The following is a 19334-nucleotide window of genomic DNA, read 5'->3' as shown; positions in this document are numbered from 1 at the left end:
TAAAAAAAAAGAAAGATGCAAAGCCCCATGCTGTAAATGCTTATTTTATAGGACACCAAGGAGAGCGCAATTTTTCAAGGGAATTTAAACAAGAGTTTAAGGGTGCCATTGCATCGATGGCATCTGGAGGAGGACTACAGTGTCCCGAGTCCCAGCACTGACTGAAAAAGCACCTTGTCCATAACCAAGAACGTTTCTTGCAATTCCAATCAACTAACCCATCACAGTTTTATACACAGATCACCTAAAAGAATACAATTATGTCATCATATGGAGAGAGAGAGAAAAAGAACCAACATGCCAAGTGTTTCGAAATAATTTATTCAGTAATACAAATACAAAACACCTCTCTCACTTATCATAAAATAGGCAGGTCTTGCTCCACAGAAACTGACAGCAGTTTGCCTGAAGTTACAATGCAGCTCAGCTCAGATGATACCTACAGTATGTGAAGAACGATTCCATTGCTACTTTAAAAGAACAGATTCTGCAAGGTTTTATTTCCAACAAGCAACCAATAGTTCACCCAAAAAAAAAAAAAAAAAAAAGTCCAGTTCTGCACGACACTGCAGACCAGTGCCGGAAGTTACATGAGAGTTGTGATTGCAGACAAAAGCTTTGAGTTTCGTTTTGTTCTGACGGTAAACAGAAATATCAGCACAGAGAGGCGCTTCTCATTTCAGTTCACTCAACTTCTCACGTTCTGCACTCGCAAACCAGAAAAGAAACCAGTGATACGTCTGACAGGATGGAAGTCAGGTTTATTAAAAATGTTTTTCCCCCCCAAATCTGAGAGAACGCAAAAGCTACACAAAAAAGAAAGGTGCAGGGGGCTGGACACTGACAAACAAAAGGAGATTTAAAAGCTTCATTTGAAGATTTTTGCATGTCACTTCGTCTTGTGCTTTGGCCTTTAAAAGGAGGAAATGCATCGCACTTTTAGCGTTTGGCTGGATGTATTCCGGAGAACAGCAGCTTAATTAAAAAGTAAAGGTTTTGATTTGACCTAAAACCATAAAGAGGTGTTCTATTGTAGCCAATAAAACCTCGCTCAAAAGAAACAAAACTGCTTTCTAAAGTCTCTTATTTCACTTTGTGCCCAATAAAACAGCAGCACATCTTCTCCTGCTGGTCCATAGTCTTTGCCGCTGTCCAAAAACATAAGCTCATAAAAAAAAAAAAGTAAAGAAAAAGAGGAAAAAAATAATAAGAGACAATTTCAGATCTCCAGTTGCTACTCAGCCTGGCAGCCTCCCTGCATCACGAGTCAAAGCTCCAACACCTGCTGAAGGAACTGCACGTCTTCAGACGAGCTCGAGTACCTGTGCAGAGAGAACGCACACCTGTGACCTCTTGTTGTTACGGGAAAAAGCAATGAATTAAAGCTCCTCTCCAACAGCTAAATAATAATAAAACGACAAAAGGCAGAAACCACAAAAAAAATTAACATATAGCAGTTGGACTGTATAACGAGGCATTTTTAAAGTTCACCCAGACTAGCGTGGCACATCACTAATGCAGAGCTGAAATCACTGCTACCACACTGCACAGTTCATGAAAATATTACAAAAATAATTTCTTTAGATATATTTTGTGTGTGTACTTTGATTCCAAACAGAAGCCAGTGAGGTGACATTTGGACTTCAAGAGTGGAAGATTAAACACGATTACACAGCAGACAAGCAGGCTTGAATTGGATCAGATGCACAAGGATTTATCTTTATTTGTGAGCGTGTTTAAACAGTTATTCCTAATTCATCCTGGGATATTGCCAGGAATGTGTCTTATGGAGAATCTTAAAGAAATTTGACATTTCTGGTTCAAATTGTCAGTGAGCGTCTACAGCCATCTGCAGAGCACAAAATGAATGCAACAATGAACACAGCAAAATACGACAATATAAACACCAGATCTATATATCCAATCGGATTTTTTGTTTTATTCATGTCTTATTAGTGTTTGGCTTCACACTTTTGTATCCTGATCGCGCTCTTACAAAAGTTTTTTTCTTCAGACGGCCTCATTAAAATACCAGAAATGAGTCAACTAAAAGGACAGAACATGATTACAATGTAAATGTCATGTTTTCAAACAAAGGTCCAGTACCCTCTATGACACCAGTCTGAGTGCTGCAGTAGGCCTGTGCTTGTTGCCGTGTTTTGTACAGATGATACAAACCTTAATTGTTCCTTGACTGTTGGCAGCGATTAATACATTTGACTCCTGAAAAACAAAAGGTAACACTTAGAGCACAGATAGTTAATTACCTGTAGATTAATACTCAACACAATATTCTGTGTGATCTGAAAACAACAATCCTTTGCAAGAAAGTGTGACTGACACCGTCTCAGTTCTATGACCGCAAACTATGGGTGTGGTGTCCCAACAAAGCAGGCTCTTTGGGTTAGCTGGCTCAACAAAACCTACAACTACACTCACAGATGAAGGCGGGGCAGGGGTAGGCAACTCCAGGCCTCGAGGGCCGGTGTCCTGCAGGTTTTAGATGTGTCCTTGATCCAACACAGCTGGTTTAAATGGCTAAATGACCTCCTCAACATGTCTTGAAGTTCTCCAGAGGCCTGGTAATAAACTAATCATTTGATTCAGTTGTGTTGACCCAGGGTGAGATCTAAAACCTGCAGGACACCAGCCTTCAAAGGCCTGGAGTTGCCCACCCCTGGCCTAAGGGTACAACCCCCAACTAGGTTTTGCAACCTTTGGTTTTAGAACTGAAGAAGGCTCTTGGACGAGAGGTGAAATGTCTTCAAAACCTTAAAAAAAGACCAGTCGCCTTCTCATTTCAAGCTCCTAGGACATTTGTTACCATGGTGATCTAACTAAGGAAAAAGAAAGCCACCTTTTTACCTGACTTGACAGACCTCACTAACCCATTAATATCGCTTTGTAGTGCACCCTTCAAAGTGCAGTCAATGACAATGTTACTGAGTATAGAGGTGAGCTCACTCCATCAGGCAGGGCCCTCCAGCAGACAGCACTGACAAACTCGTTGGTGTCGTCCTCCTTCTTATCCTTGTCCAGAACGCTCTTCACTGTGTCAAACTTGAATGTTAACAGTGTCTTGGAAAGTCCTTTGTAGTACAGATACAGGGAGTTGTTCTCACTGCCTGTACACACACACACACAAACACAAGTATTTATGGAATGTAAGCATGTTATCGTTTCTCCCACTGAGGGAGTGATACAACACAGACAATTTGACAGTAATGTCTTCTTTGAAGTAACTGCTCACCACAGGCAACGTAGTCTCCGTTTGAGGCCAGGCCCACAAAGTTCTTCTCGTTGATGTGACCCTTGAAGGAGCGCAGGCAGTGAGGTTTGTTGACGTTCCACAGCTTCAGCTGACTGTCCGTCGAACTGAGGACAATAGCGCAGAAAGAAATGATCAATATGGAACCGGTGGGCCTTAGATGATATGGCGTGATAACCCACTGGGGCCAAGTCCAGCATTTTCATTTTATCAGGATTCAAGGATCAGGATTTCTACTCTGTGTGTAGAAAGATTCTCCATTGTTCGGCAGCGGTGCTCGTTTCAGTAATTATGCAAATGTCATTTTTATAACTTGTTTCTTAAATCCAGCTTCACAGACAGAGTTACATCCATGTCAGTTTTTGAGGGCTCCACGATGTAAATGAGCCTTTATACATTTAGTGTTTCATGCTCTCTTTAACCCAGTTTACATTAGACAGCTTCTTTATGATATTATAAGCAGAAAGTACACCGTAACAGGTTTTACAGAATATTTTCCTTTGCAGGAAAAAGAAACCTTTCAGATATTAAATGGAAATGCAAAGCCGACAGATGTACTTACGCAGAAACAATTTCCTCTCCGTTGACGAACTTGGCATAGGAGACGGCCTTCCTGTGGCCTTTGAACACCATGATTGGCTGCTTAGTGTTGCGGAGATCATAGTAGTGAACACAGTGGTCTAAGAGAAGAAAGCAAAGTTTAGCATGTGTTCAGATGGGAAACATGAGGAAAATCGTAGATTAAAACAAGTCTTAGATCAGCTCCATTTAGGAGCCACCACAGCATTTAGAAAAGTGCAGTTAAATTTGGACTTAGTGCAGTTTAAATTCAAATGCAGAATGGCTTTCCATGTCTGCTTGCTTACTTTGATAACCCAGTGCTACTCAAGACACTAAACCATCTACAAGGCCGAGGAGCAGTTTCCTTCTCTAAGCTGAGACGGCTTCGTCGTTGAGACACAGGAAGTTTGATAAAGCCACAGCAAGATACTTCTGGATAACGCTTGTACGCTCTGCTCATCCAGTGTTACAGTGTTTCTGTGTATAACCAAATATTTCTTACAACTTTATATCTCCTTTGGGGGACTAATGAATAAGGTATTCAGCAGTTTTTCTGGACCACAAGAGTCAGTGCCGGGTGAAGAAATGTAGCTGACAACAAAGAAACCACAGTGATGTGAGAGAAAAATCAACAACAACAATACTCCAGGTTTGTCTGGCTGAAGGGAGACAGCTGGGTAGAGTAAAATCTGTTTCCCCCTTATTTAGTCTGAACTTAACTTCTCATAGTAAATACCAACCAAATGCAGGCGGACGTCAGACACTGCACCTTCACATTTAAACCTGCTGCTACACCAGCTTCAATGACACTTGAAGTGTCCTTAGATGCAAGGTTTACACAGTTACAAGGTTTTGGTACAACCTATGCGGTGTAATCAAAAGCTTCTGAGCTGCTTTCGCCCAATGAAAGTCCAGTTCTATGTTTGCACTTGATTTTGGCATTTTGGCAGAGCTTTTCGACATCACCCTGGCTTAAGGTTTAAGAGAATTTTATCTCAAAATCTTTGCTTTTCCACAACCAAGACTAAAGTAACAACAAACAAGATAAATCACACATGAAAATCTTTAATTTCCATCTCACCTGCACAACCGAAGGCCAGATGATATCTGGAGGTTGGGCTGAATTTAACACAGCAGACGTTAGCCTTAGCCTCAATGCTAGCCACTGAATTGTCAAGATTAGTTGACCACAACTTGACTGAAGAAGAAGAAGAAAAGAGCATGCATAAAAAAAATAAATAAGGGCTGATACATGGTGGGAACATTATTTTTAGATATTGCATCCCTCTCTTACCTTTAGCATCATCAGAACCTGAGGCTAAAAGCTTTGGGTCCATGAGATTGAAGTCTACACTCCAACACCTTTTTTCATGTTCCTGGAAAGGAAGCAGAGGAAACCTTAAAAAGCCATCATTACTAATGTAATGCCTAACGTAATGAAGCTGCGCTCCAAGCATCACACCTGGTAGACTTTGGACCTCTGGCCTGTGAATCCATCCCACAAAATAACAGTTCCCTCATAGTCACTGCTGGCCAGGAGGTTTTTGTGATAACTGCTCCAGCTGATACAGCTGCAAAAGACAACAGGAACTTGAAATATTCGAGTTTGGCGCTGCTTATTTCACTACAAACTAAGTTATCATTTCTTTTCATGAACTGTATGATTAGTTTTTTTACAGTCACAATTTTGGAAAAAAGCATCCTGTAGATTTTGGATCCATACACGTGACTCAACATGTGGATTACTAAGAGATCAGCATTAGAGGAAATGCATTTATCAGTTTCCTTCACCTGATTTTGGAATTGCAAGTCATTTCGTTGACAGGGTAGTGGATGTCCACTGCATCCTGGATCACAGTGCCGTACTCAAACACCTTGATCTTTTTGGTTACGCCAGCGATGGCAAAGTAGTCACAGTCTCGGTCAAACTCAATACTGAAACAAAGGAAAATACGGTCAAAGACAGTGACTGGGCTCATCACACACACGGTAAAATGTCACGAAACAACTAAAAGATGATGTCCGGTCATACGTAAATCAAACGTTTCTTTTTTTTTATACCTAGACACGATACTGGAGCCATTATAGAGGTCACTGGCGTATGACAGGGTGGCCAGCGGCCGCACAGAGTTATAGCGAGTGAACTTTGACAAACACTCCATGAAATCATCCAGCTGATTCAGGTTCCTGCCCTCATCTGAAAACAACACGCACACAGTTAACACAGCATTTGTGAATTATACACATTGTGGAAAAAAACCAAATGGAGTCGTTGCCCATAACTAAGAGCTTAAACACAGATGCCCTGCTTTAAGAAATAATACCAGTTTTCCAACTGTGTGCAAATGAAAACGCCATAAAAATGATCTGACCACAGCAGTCTAAGCCCTCAACAACAGCACCTGTGATGCGGGACATTTTGCTGGAGAAGTAGCACTGCTCTAGATCCTCAAAATGAGCTGTGAGCCTCTTTCTTCTTGACGCCAGGGTGCTGTTGTACCAGGTCTGACGTTTTCCCTGAGGAAACAGTCCCAAGAGCAAAGTGAAGGCAGTGCCAGAAACCTCAGAGTGTATTTATAATTTTCCTCCAAATACATTTGTGTTAAAAAGCTACATCTAAACGTGACAGGCCCCCTTATTAAAACGCACCAGCCATTTCCAGCTCCAGATATTAAAGCTTTGCTGGATTTACAGTTATAACCCCAGTAAAATGATCTTTTACTGGGCCTTGGTGCAGCCCGTTACTTCATCCTGTCTGAAACAGTTTTTACTCCAAGCTAATTTGTTTTTTTTAAATAAATAAATCTCTCCGCTGTACCTGGGCTGCTCCACCAAATCCTGGAGGCTGGTTGTAGTCGGGTTGGTCTATAATACTACTGCAACTGCTCAACACAGAAACAAACACACAAGACGTGGAGTAAGTCACACCACACAGCGACTGCTGAAGCCTCTGGCATCTCGACTGTATGCACTGGCTTTGTTCCACACAGACAAAGCAGCCGTTGTAGAGCAAGAGGCAAAACGTTTTCGTGAGCAAGCACACATCTGTGCTCGTAACGAGCTCCTGTTTTGGTAAACGAACAAGGTGAATATGGTGTTATTATGTTCTGCATAGACACATTTATTATGCGGCAGACATCAGCATTACCTGGGTGCTGGAGAGGGAGCTTCCACATTAGGCACAGTACACTCAGCCTCCATCACAGGAGAGTACAGCCCACTCATTTCCTGGAAAATGACACCAACATAACTTGTTTGTCCATCTCAAGCTGTGATGATGAGCGGCCCCAGGGTTTTGTGATTTCACAGCATAATATGTTTTTATAATCATGCATTCTGTTCCCCCGTATTTTCGCAAGAGAACATGTGAATGAGGGCACAGCAATCCATCTTTGGACTGCGCTTTGTCAGTTTACCTACCTCAACACGTTTGATGTCTTCTTCGAGGAAGTTGAGCTCTTTCTGCAGTTGCTCTAGTTGCTGCCAACAAAACCAAAAACACAACTGAACGCGCTTGCCTTTGTTAACACCTACAAACTGATCAGGAGGGCTAGCTCTGTGGTCGGCATGAAGCTGGACACTCTGGTGACAGTGGCAGAGAAAAGGACATTAAAGAAACTGCTGGACATTATGGACAATGCTGGGCATCCTCTGCACACGGCCATTAACAACCAGAAGAGTCTGTTCAGTGACAGGTTGCTTCTCCCAAAGACAAGAACTAACAGACTTAAAAACTCCTTTGTCCCACACGCCATCAGACTGTTTAACTCCTCCCTGGAGGGGAGAGGGAGGGGAGACAGGAGGACAAAGGAGGGGGGAACAACTAAGCTGCAGTGCCTCTGCACCTCACTGTGCAATACTTTTTGTAAATAGTCAACAGTGCAATAGACTCAATACTTGAAATGTGCAATTCACTTGTATTTTTTTTAAATTTTTATTCCTATTTATTCTATTTATCCCCTTCGTATATTTTATTTATATTGTCTCTGTATTTATATATATGTGTGTGTGTATAACTCTGTAACTTCTGTCGGTGCTGTGCTTTTTTGGAAATCGAATTTCCCAGAGGAACCCACCCGAGGGATTAATAAAGTTCTATCTTATCTTATCTTATCTTAAACACTTAACGAGTTCTGGTGGACTGACACAAAGCTGGGTGTCAGCCATTACAAATACTGCTCTTTTCTCAGCACCGTGTCAGCTTTGTGTGGGAAATTTGTGCAGCGTACCTCTCTCTTGTTTCTCCTGGCTTCTTTAAGGAACTCCATGAGGATCTGTCTCTGAGCTGCCTGGGATTCCTAGTGGAGATATGGACAGCTTACATAATCAAGTATTACTTGAAATCACAGAATAGTTTTGCTGATCTGCTGAAAAGACACTCGAGATATCATTTGTTCTCAGTTCAACACTAGCTTTCATCCTCAGAAAAGCACAAAATAATAACAGTAGTTCTAAAGCTTGTGATTTATCATTTTAGTTGTACTTTCGTCTCTGGCTTTACTTCCATCCCAGCTACAGGAAATGAAAGCAGTGCTGTGCAGAACGGGGAAGGATCCTGTCATGAAAAGGTTCACACAAACAAACTACTCCGGCCAGTGAATGCAGCTTGTTTTGGTGAATATGCTGTCGTTCAACTAAATTCTCACCCGTGTTTCCACAACTGTGGACTAGCCCAAAGCTAATGTTTACATTTAACTTTAACTTGGCGTTAGCAACAAATTACCTGATCGACTCCTCCCCCTCCCAAAAAAAGCCCACAGTCACATTGAGCATTTCTTTTCCTTCTTTAAGTGCACTGCAAAAAAAAGACTCCACACTATGCAGCAGGTTGCACATCACACCTCAGCAGCCAACAATGCTCGACTGGCAGTCACACTGTCACTGTGTGTTTTAGTATATTATAAGCTGTGCTTTAATTTCAATTTTAACTTTGGCTCATCTTGTCACTGAAACAACACAAACAACAACTTCAGTGCCAGAATCTTTTTTTGCAGCGATTCCCTTACTTTGACTTTCAGCACGTTCTCCTTATTTTTAGCTTCTTATCAAAATGCAGTGTGGATGACTTAGTTCAATCATTTACTTTCTATAATTAAAAGAAAATGTGCTTAAATAAATATAAGTCTGTTAAAATCTTAGACTTTAACCAATGTTTTACCAAGCGACCCTGTTAAATATCTGTCATTTCACCAACCAACTATCTATCTATATTTTTGTAATATATCTATCTATATCTATATATTAAAGTAAAGAAATGATACCATTTTCCAAAAAAACGTAAGCTGATACATCTGTGATAGAATATTTTAACAACTTTAAACACTTCAGGCTTCGAGTGTGAACATATCAGAATTGAGTTTTATATTCATTTGAATATTTAACCATTTTTGATCCAAACACTGTGGTAAACTCTTTCCTCTGGTTAACCTTCAATCGAACCATGAAAATGCTCAAGAACACCAAACCTAAGGGTCTCTGGCTGTTAGACAAATACTGATGACAACTGTGTTCTTTGAAAGCATGTCATAGGTTTCAGATGGAGATAATATCTGACTATTTCTATTCAATTCTACTTAATCTTCAATGAAAACCAAAGAGTAGCTCCAAAGTAAACATCTCAAGGACTGAAAAGCACCACCACACCCACACTGACTGATGCTGACATTTAAGACGGAGACTAAGATTCACTGACGATTAAATCTAACATGTTGATGTTTTTTGGATTATATTTAAGGTTTGGATAGCTGAGTAACAACAGTAAACACGGGAGGAATACTAACAAAACATCAAAAATACACAGTTAAGTGGCAGGGACCTAAATTTGACTGATATGAAATATCTACATGGAATCCAAAACTGGTAAATCAGAACTGATTAAATAAGAAGAATGACAGGCTAAACAAAAACAAGCCCAATCAGATATGAAATATGTCCAGAGGCAAATTATCACACACATGCTAACAATCAATCAGCAATGAGTGTATACAGAATAAGCAGCAAGGCAAAGGAAGACCATTAACTATATACAATATCACAGCTAACTATGGAGCCCTTATTTCTGAACTAGCTTGGACAGACACCAATTAGCTGAATTACTGGGCTAGCTCTTGTGTGAGTCTGTCTGCTTGTATGACAGTCAAACAGTGACACACGGCATGTGTTTGTGTGAAAAAGAAACAGAAAGACGAGCATGTGCTTGACAGCGAGAAAGCTCAAGGCGTCGTGTAGCGCCATCTGAAAATCTGAAAGACGTGTTTGTAGCATCCATACTTGCAATTCAAAGGCTCCCATTTCAAAACTGGTCTGGATTTTACATCTCATCATCAATGCAAGTCTTAGATAGCGCTGATGAAATCTAAGGATGTAAAGTCCTACTTCTCTTTTTATGTCACGTAAACTGACAAAAAACAAAACAAAAAAAAAAAAAGGATGTGTGAAACTGCCCAGAAACCTTCTGACAAAAGCAACATCTTACCATTGCTACCAGTGCTATATACACATACAATGCCTGATTTATTATCAACATCTGAAGTCTAACGCAACCCAAAAGAACTTCTTTGTGCCAGGAAGTCTGACAGAGTGACGCATTTAATGTGATGGACATCCTGCTGTATTGGAGCGCTTTGAGGGGTCCAGAAAAGCGCTATATAAATGCAATCCATTATTATTATTATTAATATTAAATGTTTGTCACATTCTGTAAGAGGGAACACCTCAATAGTGCGGTCTGATACAATGATGACCTCGACAGCAAACACATTATTGTGTCATCAGAAACTCAGAATATTACACAACTTCTGTTTGTTTCAGATTAAACGGATCAGAACCCACTGCCTCCAAAACAACAAGGTCTTAACTGGACGTCATAAATTTCATTTGTTGTCTTTCCAGAACAAAAAGTGGACATTCAGTGGATATTAAAACATTTCCATTATGTTTTATATTACTGATTGTTTTCCACTGTGACAACCTTGTGATAACATTTAAAGAATAAATTTAGAAAACTTGTAAAAGGATTAACAAGCTATCAGCAAAACATCACTTTGACTTTTAATTGAAATAATTATCCATCCATTTTCTTCCACTTATCCGGGGCCAGGTCGCGGGGGCAGCAGCCTAAGCAGAGAAGCCCCGACCTCCCTCTCCCCAGCCACCTCCTCCAGCTTGTCCATGGCAACACCAAGGTGTTCCCAGGCCAGAGAGATATAATCTCTCCAGCGTGTCCTGGGTCTGCCCCGGGGACTCCTCCTGGTGGGACATGCCCGGAAAACCTCGCCCAGGAGGCATCCTTGTCAGATGCCCGAACCTCCTCAACTGGCTCCTTTCGATGTGGAGCAGCAGCAGCAGCTCTACTCTGAGCCCCTCCCGAATGGCCGAACCTCTCACCCTATCTCTAAGGGAGGCCAGCCGCCCTTCGGAGGAAGCCCATTTCTGCCGCTTGTATCTGCGATCTCGTTCTTTCGGTCACTACCCACAGCTCGTGGCCATAGGTGAGCGTAGGGACGTAGATCAACCGGTAAATTGAGAGCTTCGCTTTTACACTCAGCTCTCTCTTCACCACAACAGACCAGTACAGTGCTGAAATAATTAACCCTTTGTAATTCTGTCTCTTCACTGCATCTTGTGCATTTTTCACTGAAACCTACAAGATCTATATCTACAAGCTCTGATCATGTGATCAGTTTCATGACTTAATAGCCATTAATTATGAACCTCCTCGGTTTGCACGGATTGCATTAACAAACTTTACATCATTTTAAAGAAAAAAAACCCTCCACTGAAACCCATGAAAAGCTAAAGAGCTAAAAGAGTGAAACAAAAACAAAGAAATGCACAGATCAGCCTCTCACTTACCGCTTCCAGCTGCTTCTTCTTCTGAAGCAGCAGCTCGAGCATCAGGTTGACATTTGCCAGGTCCAAGTTCTCCTGATCAGGACTCAAAACATCCTGGAAGACCTGCCACCGAGACCCATTCTGAAGGTCAGAGACACTGATCAGTTACAAGTAACAAAACATATTTTTAAGATGCTTGACATCTTAACAAGGAGAGAAAGAAATGAAATCAGTTTCAGAACATGCTGTACTCACTGGATGATCTAACTTTAGCCTCTTCTCTTCTGACCTCTGTTTTTGTTTAAGGATCAGTTCATTTACTGGGATGTGGTGAGGCGGGACAGAGGAAGTTGTAGACAAGGGATAAATAAGAGAGGAGAACCGGTGGAGTAAGTATATGACAAAGAAAAAGACATTGTCACAGCTAAGGAACAACACATTTTACTTGTGATGAATAAAAGAAAAGTGGCAGCGACATCTAGGGCTGGGCCATATTATACCGTTCACGGTAATACCGGTATAATGTTAGGCAACGATAGGAAAATGAAATATGGCGATAGAATGGGAGTAAAACGCGCATGCGCAGAGCCTTTGTTTTCATACGCACATGGCCGATTGTTGAGTGAAACAGATGAACCAGAATTGGTTTGTAAAAATGGTGCAACTTCAGTGATGTGGAACTGGTTTGGTGTTTGTCCGTCAGATACACAACAAAGCACATTTTTTTGCAGAACATGCAAGCGGCCGTCGTTATTGTCGTATTTGTCGGACTAAGATGCTCTTAAAGCTGGGAGTAATCTGGGTCCTAAACTCCGTATTCTTCAGGTCAAACAACACTGCAGCATCACTGAGAGTAGGGCTGCCACGATTAGTCGACTAGTCACGATTACGTCGACTATCAAAATCGTCGACGGCTGATTTAATAGTCGACGCATCGTTTGAAGCTTTGTAAGATCACAAAAGACGCAGGAATAAGTAGCAGGATTTAAGAGTGTAATAACGGACTGAAACAGAAGATGGCAGCACTGCATGTACAAGGATGCCAGCTGTCACTACCCGATCCGTACCGGAAACCCGATCGGTACCCCGCATGCGCAAATCTTACGTCACTTCCTCTCTTTGCCAACATTGCGACATTCAATATATTTGAATGATACCGTTAGCGCCCAGTTAGCTCCTAGCATTTCTCAACAGCTCTGCCTCCTTTTCGACTGCCCGGGACATTTAAACAATGGATAATCCGTATACAAAGAAATTCATGCTTTTCTCCTCAACAGAGAGCGTCCCCCGATTGAGCAACAGCGCCGTAAAATAAGAAGAATGGCGCCTAATTATAGAGTTAATAATGCAGACTTTGTAATATCTCACGTGTAGATTCATCAGCCAGATTAAGTGTTTACAGTTTGTTTACAGTTTTTTTTTTACAGTTTCTTAATTGACAGTGATAGCGGACATCATCATCACTATTCCAACAATCCTCTCCTCACAGACAAGCATAAACACACTCGACTATCGCTAAATCAGATTTAACACACGTTTGTAATGACGATAATTCAGTTTATAATAGGGTTTATTCGCTCAGTCAGCAGGTGGCGGTATCCTCGTACACTGGGGAGTAAACTGCCATTAAACGAACAGAAGAAGAAGAAAACATTTGCACATGCGCTGTACGGATCGGGTAGACCCGATTTGTACGATCAGACTTTACACATGCGCAGTAAGGATTGGAGAGTTTTTGTCTACATTGTACTGAAATGCTTCATTATTGCAAACATTTTAAGATATACTTGTTATTCTTAACATCTTAACAGATACTCTGACCCATAACTATCGTAAAACGCTACGACCGGAAGTAGAAACCTTTCGTGCATGCGGGGTACCGATCAGGTTTCCGGTACGGATCGGGTAGTGACACCAGCTGCCGTTAAACCCCGAAGAAGAAGAAGAAGCAGTGTCCCAGAATTCATAGCGCAGCCCAGCTCAGTTTCCAACAATGGCGGCAGCTGGTTAGTTTTAATATTACTCTTATTATTCTTTCTGGGTCACAAAATAAACGTTTAACATATTTTCAGGCAAGAATGTAGCTGTGTAAACCTCAAATATCTGCTCAGTTTATCAAGACACCACATATTTTCAAAAGCGCTCCGACGTTTTCAGAGACGTCTGTTACCCACTAGCTCGATAGCTAGCCGGGGGCGAGGCTCACTAGAGCCGTGAGAACACCGGACTCCCGGCAAATCGTTTTCAAACCCACCGCCGTCTTTCGCTACTCAGGTTAAATATATATGAGTCACTTAGATAACTTAAAAATGTTATTGTTTGGCTTTTTTCAGTATTTTATTTGTTCCTGAGTAAATCGGTTTGGCTGAGATTAAAGTTATAGTTTTTACACAGCTGAATAAACGTCAAGCAGACAGCTGATTATCAGAAGTGTGAGATGCTGGAGAATTTACTCCGGTGTCCTGTTATAGTTTAGATAGCAAGGAGTTTATTAAACTTCACCGAAACAATCTGCAAATTTCATAAAAATAAACTATCATCTTGTCTTTATTGTTAGTTAGCACAGACCTTAAACACTTCAAGCTGTAAGCTAATGATAGTTATATAAGAGCAGATGCTGCTGGTGCAATAAGCTGTACGTTTTACATCCAATGGATGATGATCTGATTAGTCGACTAATCGCAAAAATAATCGGTGACTAGTCGACTATCAAAATAATCGTTTGTGGCAGCCCTAACTGAGAGTTAAAAACTGTAAATTCTTTCATCTTTAATAAAACGATCAGCATTGCTGCTTTACCAGGTGTAACTATGAAGTTTAACTTCCAGGCACAGCCCGAAGAGGAGACATGGGCCCATCCTCCCGCAGGCCCACCACCCGCAGGAGGTGCCATAGGGGTCGGGTGCATTGTGTGCCGGGTGGCGGCCAGGAGCGGAGGCCCTGGCGGACTGACCCCCGGCTGCCAAGACTGGCAATAGGGACATTAATGAATCAATGGTACAGAAGTGGAGGAAGCAAGAATGAGTTTAATAAAGTTTGATTTATCTGACTGCTTTGTTTCGCTTAATGTGCCTTATAATCCCGTGCACCTTATGGTCCGAAAAATGCGTGCTGCACACTGCAGTTTAATGTGGAAGGTTGTCTTTTTGTGCTAGTAATGTTGTGGAGTTGTATTTTGTCTCGCATCAATTATATTATCAGTTACATCGTTATCGCAAATTTTCAAATATATATCGTGATAAATATTTTTGGCCATATCGCCCTGCTCTAGCGACATCTTTATCATCATGCATTTAAATACCTACACAAAGTGTTTCCTTAGATTTTTGTTTGGCCCATTTATGACAAAAAACTTTCAATTTTGACTTCATTCAAATACAAAAGTCTCATTTTAGTACTGATTATGAGCTAAAGACAAATCAATTCAAATATTGTGATTTTAAAAACCATGAAGTGCAAAATTGCCATAACAGCTACATTTTAATGTCCAAGTTAAAATGAAAAGCTCTGAGAAAAATGATTCGTTTAGGAGCTGATCATCTGACTGTTAGAAAAAACCAAAACATAACAAAACAAAAAACCCCTCCAATTCAAAATACCCACCAAGAAAGTTTGGGTAGACCTGATCCACATTATCGATAATATAGTTACACTTGGGACATCTGTTGCTGTCCTCCAGACTCTGGCGGATACACTTGAAACTGCAGGATGGAGAGAGAACAGATAAATATTATGGATATATCCAGCTCCACATTTCAATCCAAGATCTTACAAGATTAGCTTTAAATGATTCATAGTCAAAATAATCTTTATTCATCCCATACTGGGTCTTCTTCTGATTATATGTGACCTTCAAAAACAGGTTTGATCAAAGCCAGTGCTCTGATCCTGTTAAGGATATCTGCTCACACCGACATCACCAGAGAGTAGACAAACTATCTCAAACTGAGGCATAACTTGCTAATGCGCTGATCTTATTACTTGGATCTTTGGTCATGTTTATTATGAGCATTGAAAAACAAGAAATGAGAATTACTGAAAGCAAACACAACAGGCATAAAGAACACTGAGCCAACTGTGGATTACCAGTAATCACGTTAAGCTTTCCCATAACTTTGCTGAAGAGTCTACAGGCTTATATTCAGCTTTAAACCATTTACTGTCATTAAAAACTTGTTCACATTTTTGCTGTTTGGGGTTTTTTGTTTTTAGATTACTACAACCAGCTTTGCAGTTCAATACTGACAGTCACACTGTCACTGTGTTTTAGTATATTATAGAGCTGCGCTTTAAATTCAATTTTGGCTCATCTTGTCATTGAAACAACATAACCGAGATGAAATTACCTCTGTGCCAGAATCTGTTGTGCAGTAATTCCCTTACTTTGACTTTCAGCACACAACCTTTTCCTTTTTGCTTCTTATCAAAATGCAGTGTGGATGACTTAGTTCAATCATTTACTTTCTATAATTAAAAGAAAATGTGCTTAAATAAAATATAAGTCTCTTCTATTTTAGACTAAATTAAATATCCGTCATTTCATTATCGATCAAAATAACTAGGATTTTTGCCAAAAAATAACACTATTTCCAGTAGATTTTACTGATTCTGGTGGCAAAAAGCCATTGTGCTTACTTTTTTGACGTTAGCCTAATGAATCCTGATTAATTGTCTGTGCAAAACAAACAGAAAGCCTTTACAGGCTTTCCACATTAGTGAAAAGTTGAATTCAGGGTTCATTTTCGCCTTGAATACAAAACAATATTGGTGGCCTCCTCTAAAGGAAAATTACCAGGATTATAAATTAGTTGGACATGTTTTAACCCTGAGCTTGCTTTTACTTATTGAACTCCCAAACTAAAACGCAGAAATGTACACCAAACAGACTCACTGCTTTAACCAATCTTGCCTTTGCAAGATTTCGAGTCAGAAAAACTCTTGGGTCTGACCAGAGCAGAAGTGAGGCTTGCCTGGTGTGCAGAACTTGGATTGTCATGGGTTTGATGTTGCTATTAAAATATAGCAACACTGATGTGACGGACAGGACTACTTGGAACTTCCTCTAGAAGCCCATCTGTAACATTAAAACATGCCCAAACAATAAAACAAAATTCAAGAACAAAAATACTAAAAAATAAATAAATAAATAAAAAACCGTCATAAGTTTTTTTAAGTAATCAGCTGTAAGTATGGATGGCCGCAGAGTGCATGGCTTTTGTTAAAGAGAACTTCGTTCCTTCAGTCTGTGACATTTGTTGCTCTACAGCATTTGGGACACTGTCGAATACTTTGCTGTGCGTAACTCTCTCTGCAACACAAACACTCACCAAAAACTGTGCCCGCACTTCGTCATGTGTGCCTCGTCTATCATTTCGAAGCAAATGGGACTGAAAAACAAGCAGAAGCCCGGGTCATCGTGCAGCTCTCAAACTTTTACGGAACTCACCCCAAAGCTCGAGTGCAATACAAAACTAACCAGACGAAGTCGTTGCTTTTATCTTCGTATGAATTCAAGAGACCGTTGTACAGTGGTGCCTGATGCAGGGATCTCTTTCTGTTACCAGAGGACGCAGACGGTCTGCTGAGAGAAGCTAAGCCGCCCCGGGCTGACGGCACGGCGGCCAGAGTTGGCACTGACAGGCCGCCCTCTCCGGCCGCTGCAAGGGTCCGTGAGGGCACAACGTTTCCAGAAGTGCTCCCATTACTTGTGGGAGCGCTGCTGCCACCGCCACCGTTTGTATTCCCAGTGCCTCCTGTACTACTGCTGCTACTTGTGCTGGGCACTGAACTCGCCCCAGCAGCGCTTTGCTGTGGCCGGTTGCTTGACATCATACAAGGCCGACTAGAAACTCCCCAAATCCGCTGCGTTGCTATTCAAAGCATCCGGAAAGAGCAGCTATTTGGCTACTTTAGCAGATTTGCTAGCTAGCTGGTTTGCTTATGTGCTAACATCCTGGGAGAAATACAAGAATGGCCAAACATCCAGCGGAGAGAAAAAAAGGTTGGCCGTCGTTGTCTGGTTCAACGTTTGTCACTAGCAGCGAATTCCAAGAGCGCTGGAATCTAAAGAGAAAAACAGACACGAACACTGTAACGGCCAACAAAATAAGAACGGCTGCACTGTTCAGAAGATTATCCGGCTAGCTACTGTTAGCAACAGAGAGAAATCTCTTGAGTTTCCTCGATTACTCCGGTAGCCGCAAACCTCCTGGTTTTAAATTATCGCCCCCTAGCGAGAAGGAGTTAAACCGCGCTGGTGGAAATGTACACTTCAGGGAATTATCGACTCAGGAAAAAAAGAGCACAGCTTTTAATTTGGCTTTCAGTATACCAATCCTAGTCTCTATAACTGTTTTAATGCTTACATCATTTGTACGTTTAAGTAGTATCATAAAGGATATAGTCCTATGACCCATGCCATGAAAAACAGACATTAATGTTTATTGGAGGGCAATGTAGCAGTGCTGAATTAAATACTATCCTCGTATTTAACACAGGGACTTTTCTCAGTGTTAATAACAACACTGGGAAAAGGAGTTTGTTTATTTCACTTCATGCTATGTTATGTTACTCTGTAAAATACTTTTTGCCATGTGATTATATTATCATTATTATTATTATTATTATTACTACATGTTCTGTACTACATTGTAAAGCCTACTTATAGTAATTCAACAGAAAAAAATGTCTTTGGTTATGGACTTTTAAACATGTGTGCTGTTTTATTTCCTTGTTTTCTTTCTATTTTTGTAACCCCTTTAAACAGTGTGTGTGAAACACAGTTATCTCGGCTGAAGCTAGAATTACTAGCTTTTTTATAACTTCCCGCCATACTGGCTTTTGCTGCTATCCAAAGCTCAAATCACACAAGGAGGTTGTGAGATAATGTCCACGGAAGCTTTGAAGAAAATTAGATGAACAGGTGGACATGTTTACAGAGATTCATTGATTTATTGGAGAAATATAATAAGATGACAATGTCCAGTTCATAAACTCAACTAACAACATGTAGCCATGAAAGTTAGTGGGGCAGCTAGTTAACACACAAACAACAAAAGAACATCAGGCAGGGACACATATTGCATGTATGCATTTTTGTCATCATCTTCTAGATTCAAGATTAAAGACTCTTTTTTTGTTTTTTATTATGATATTTAATGACACAAATCTTGAAAATATATATACTATAAGACTGGGATTTAAAAATATCGCACACTTGGACTGAACAGGCTATGTGTATCTATAAGTAATCTGTATACCTGAGGGATGTAATAGTGTGGAGTGGTAGAAAAGTGTACTTTACAAACAGCTTCCACAGCATGTCTTTATCCTGTCTTCCTTCTCTCACCCCAACCAATCACAGCAGATGGCCCCGCCCCTCCCTGAGCCTGGTTCTGCTGGAGGTTTCTTCCTGTTAAAAGGGAGTTTTTCCTTCCCACTGTCACCAAAGTGCTTCCTCATAGGGTGTCGTATGATTGTTGGGGTTTTCTCTGTATGTATACTTTAAAGTCTACCTTACACTCTAAAGCGCCTTGAGGCGACTGTTGTTGTAATTTGGCGCTGTATAAATGAAATTTAGAATTGAAAAAGATTTTTACATTTTTTTTTCTAAAATGTACTGCATATGCAGATGTTAGCTTCCCTCAGAGGACTCTGACATTTTCAGTGCAAA

General features: G+C 40.7%; 1 protein-coding gene across 1 annotated transcript; it reads right to left on the bottom strand.

Annotated features, from left to right (window-relative positions):
- Positions 1-300: 300 nt before the first annotated feature.
- cop1 (COP1 E3 ubiquitin ligase) lies at positions 301-17959 on the bottom strand. The gene is made up of 20 exons (XM_085438756.1): positions 17139-17959; positions 16990-17049; positions 15266-15363; positions 11918-11982; positions 11684-11803; positions 8059-8127; positions 7250-7309; positions 6978-7057; positions 6648-6711; positions 6232-6346; positions 5891-6026; positions 5621-5764; positions 5292-5400; positions 5124-5205; positions 4911-5027; positions 3831-3948; positions 3251-3375; positions 2965-3125; positions 2179-2223; positions 301-1322 (listed from the first exon to the last, which is right to left on the bottom strand). Exons 1-20 carry the CDS (start codon positions 17492-17494, stop codon positions 1305-1307), a joined length of 2142 nt encoding a protein of 713 aa, XP_085294882.1. The 5' UTR covers positions 17495-17959; the 3' UTR covers positions 301-1304.
- Positions 17960-19334: the final 1375 nt, after the last annotated feature.

This window comes from Copadichromis virginalis, linkage group LG18, assembly GCF_057382275.1.
Source record: "Copadichromis virginalis isolate Kocher_CV1m ecotype Utaka linkage group LG18, C_Virginalis_male_GT1.1, whole genome shotgun sequence".
Taxonomy (NCBI): domain Eukaryota; kingdom Metazoa; phylum Chordata; class Actinopteri; order Cichliformes; family Cichlidae; genus Copadichromis; species Copadichromis virginalis.
The sequence above is the reverse complement of the archived record's forward strand: the minus strand, read 5'-3'. Positions and strand labels throughout refer to the sequence as shown.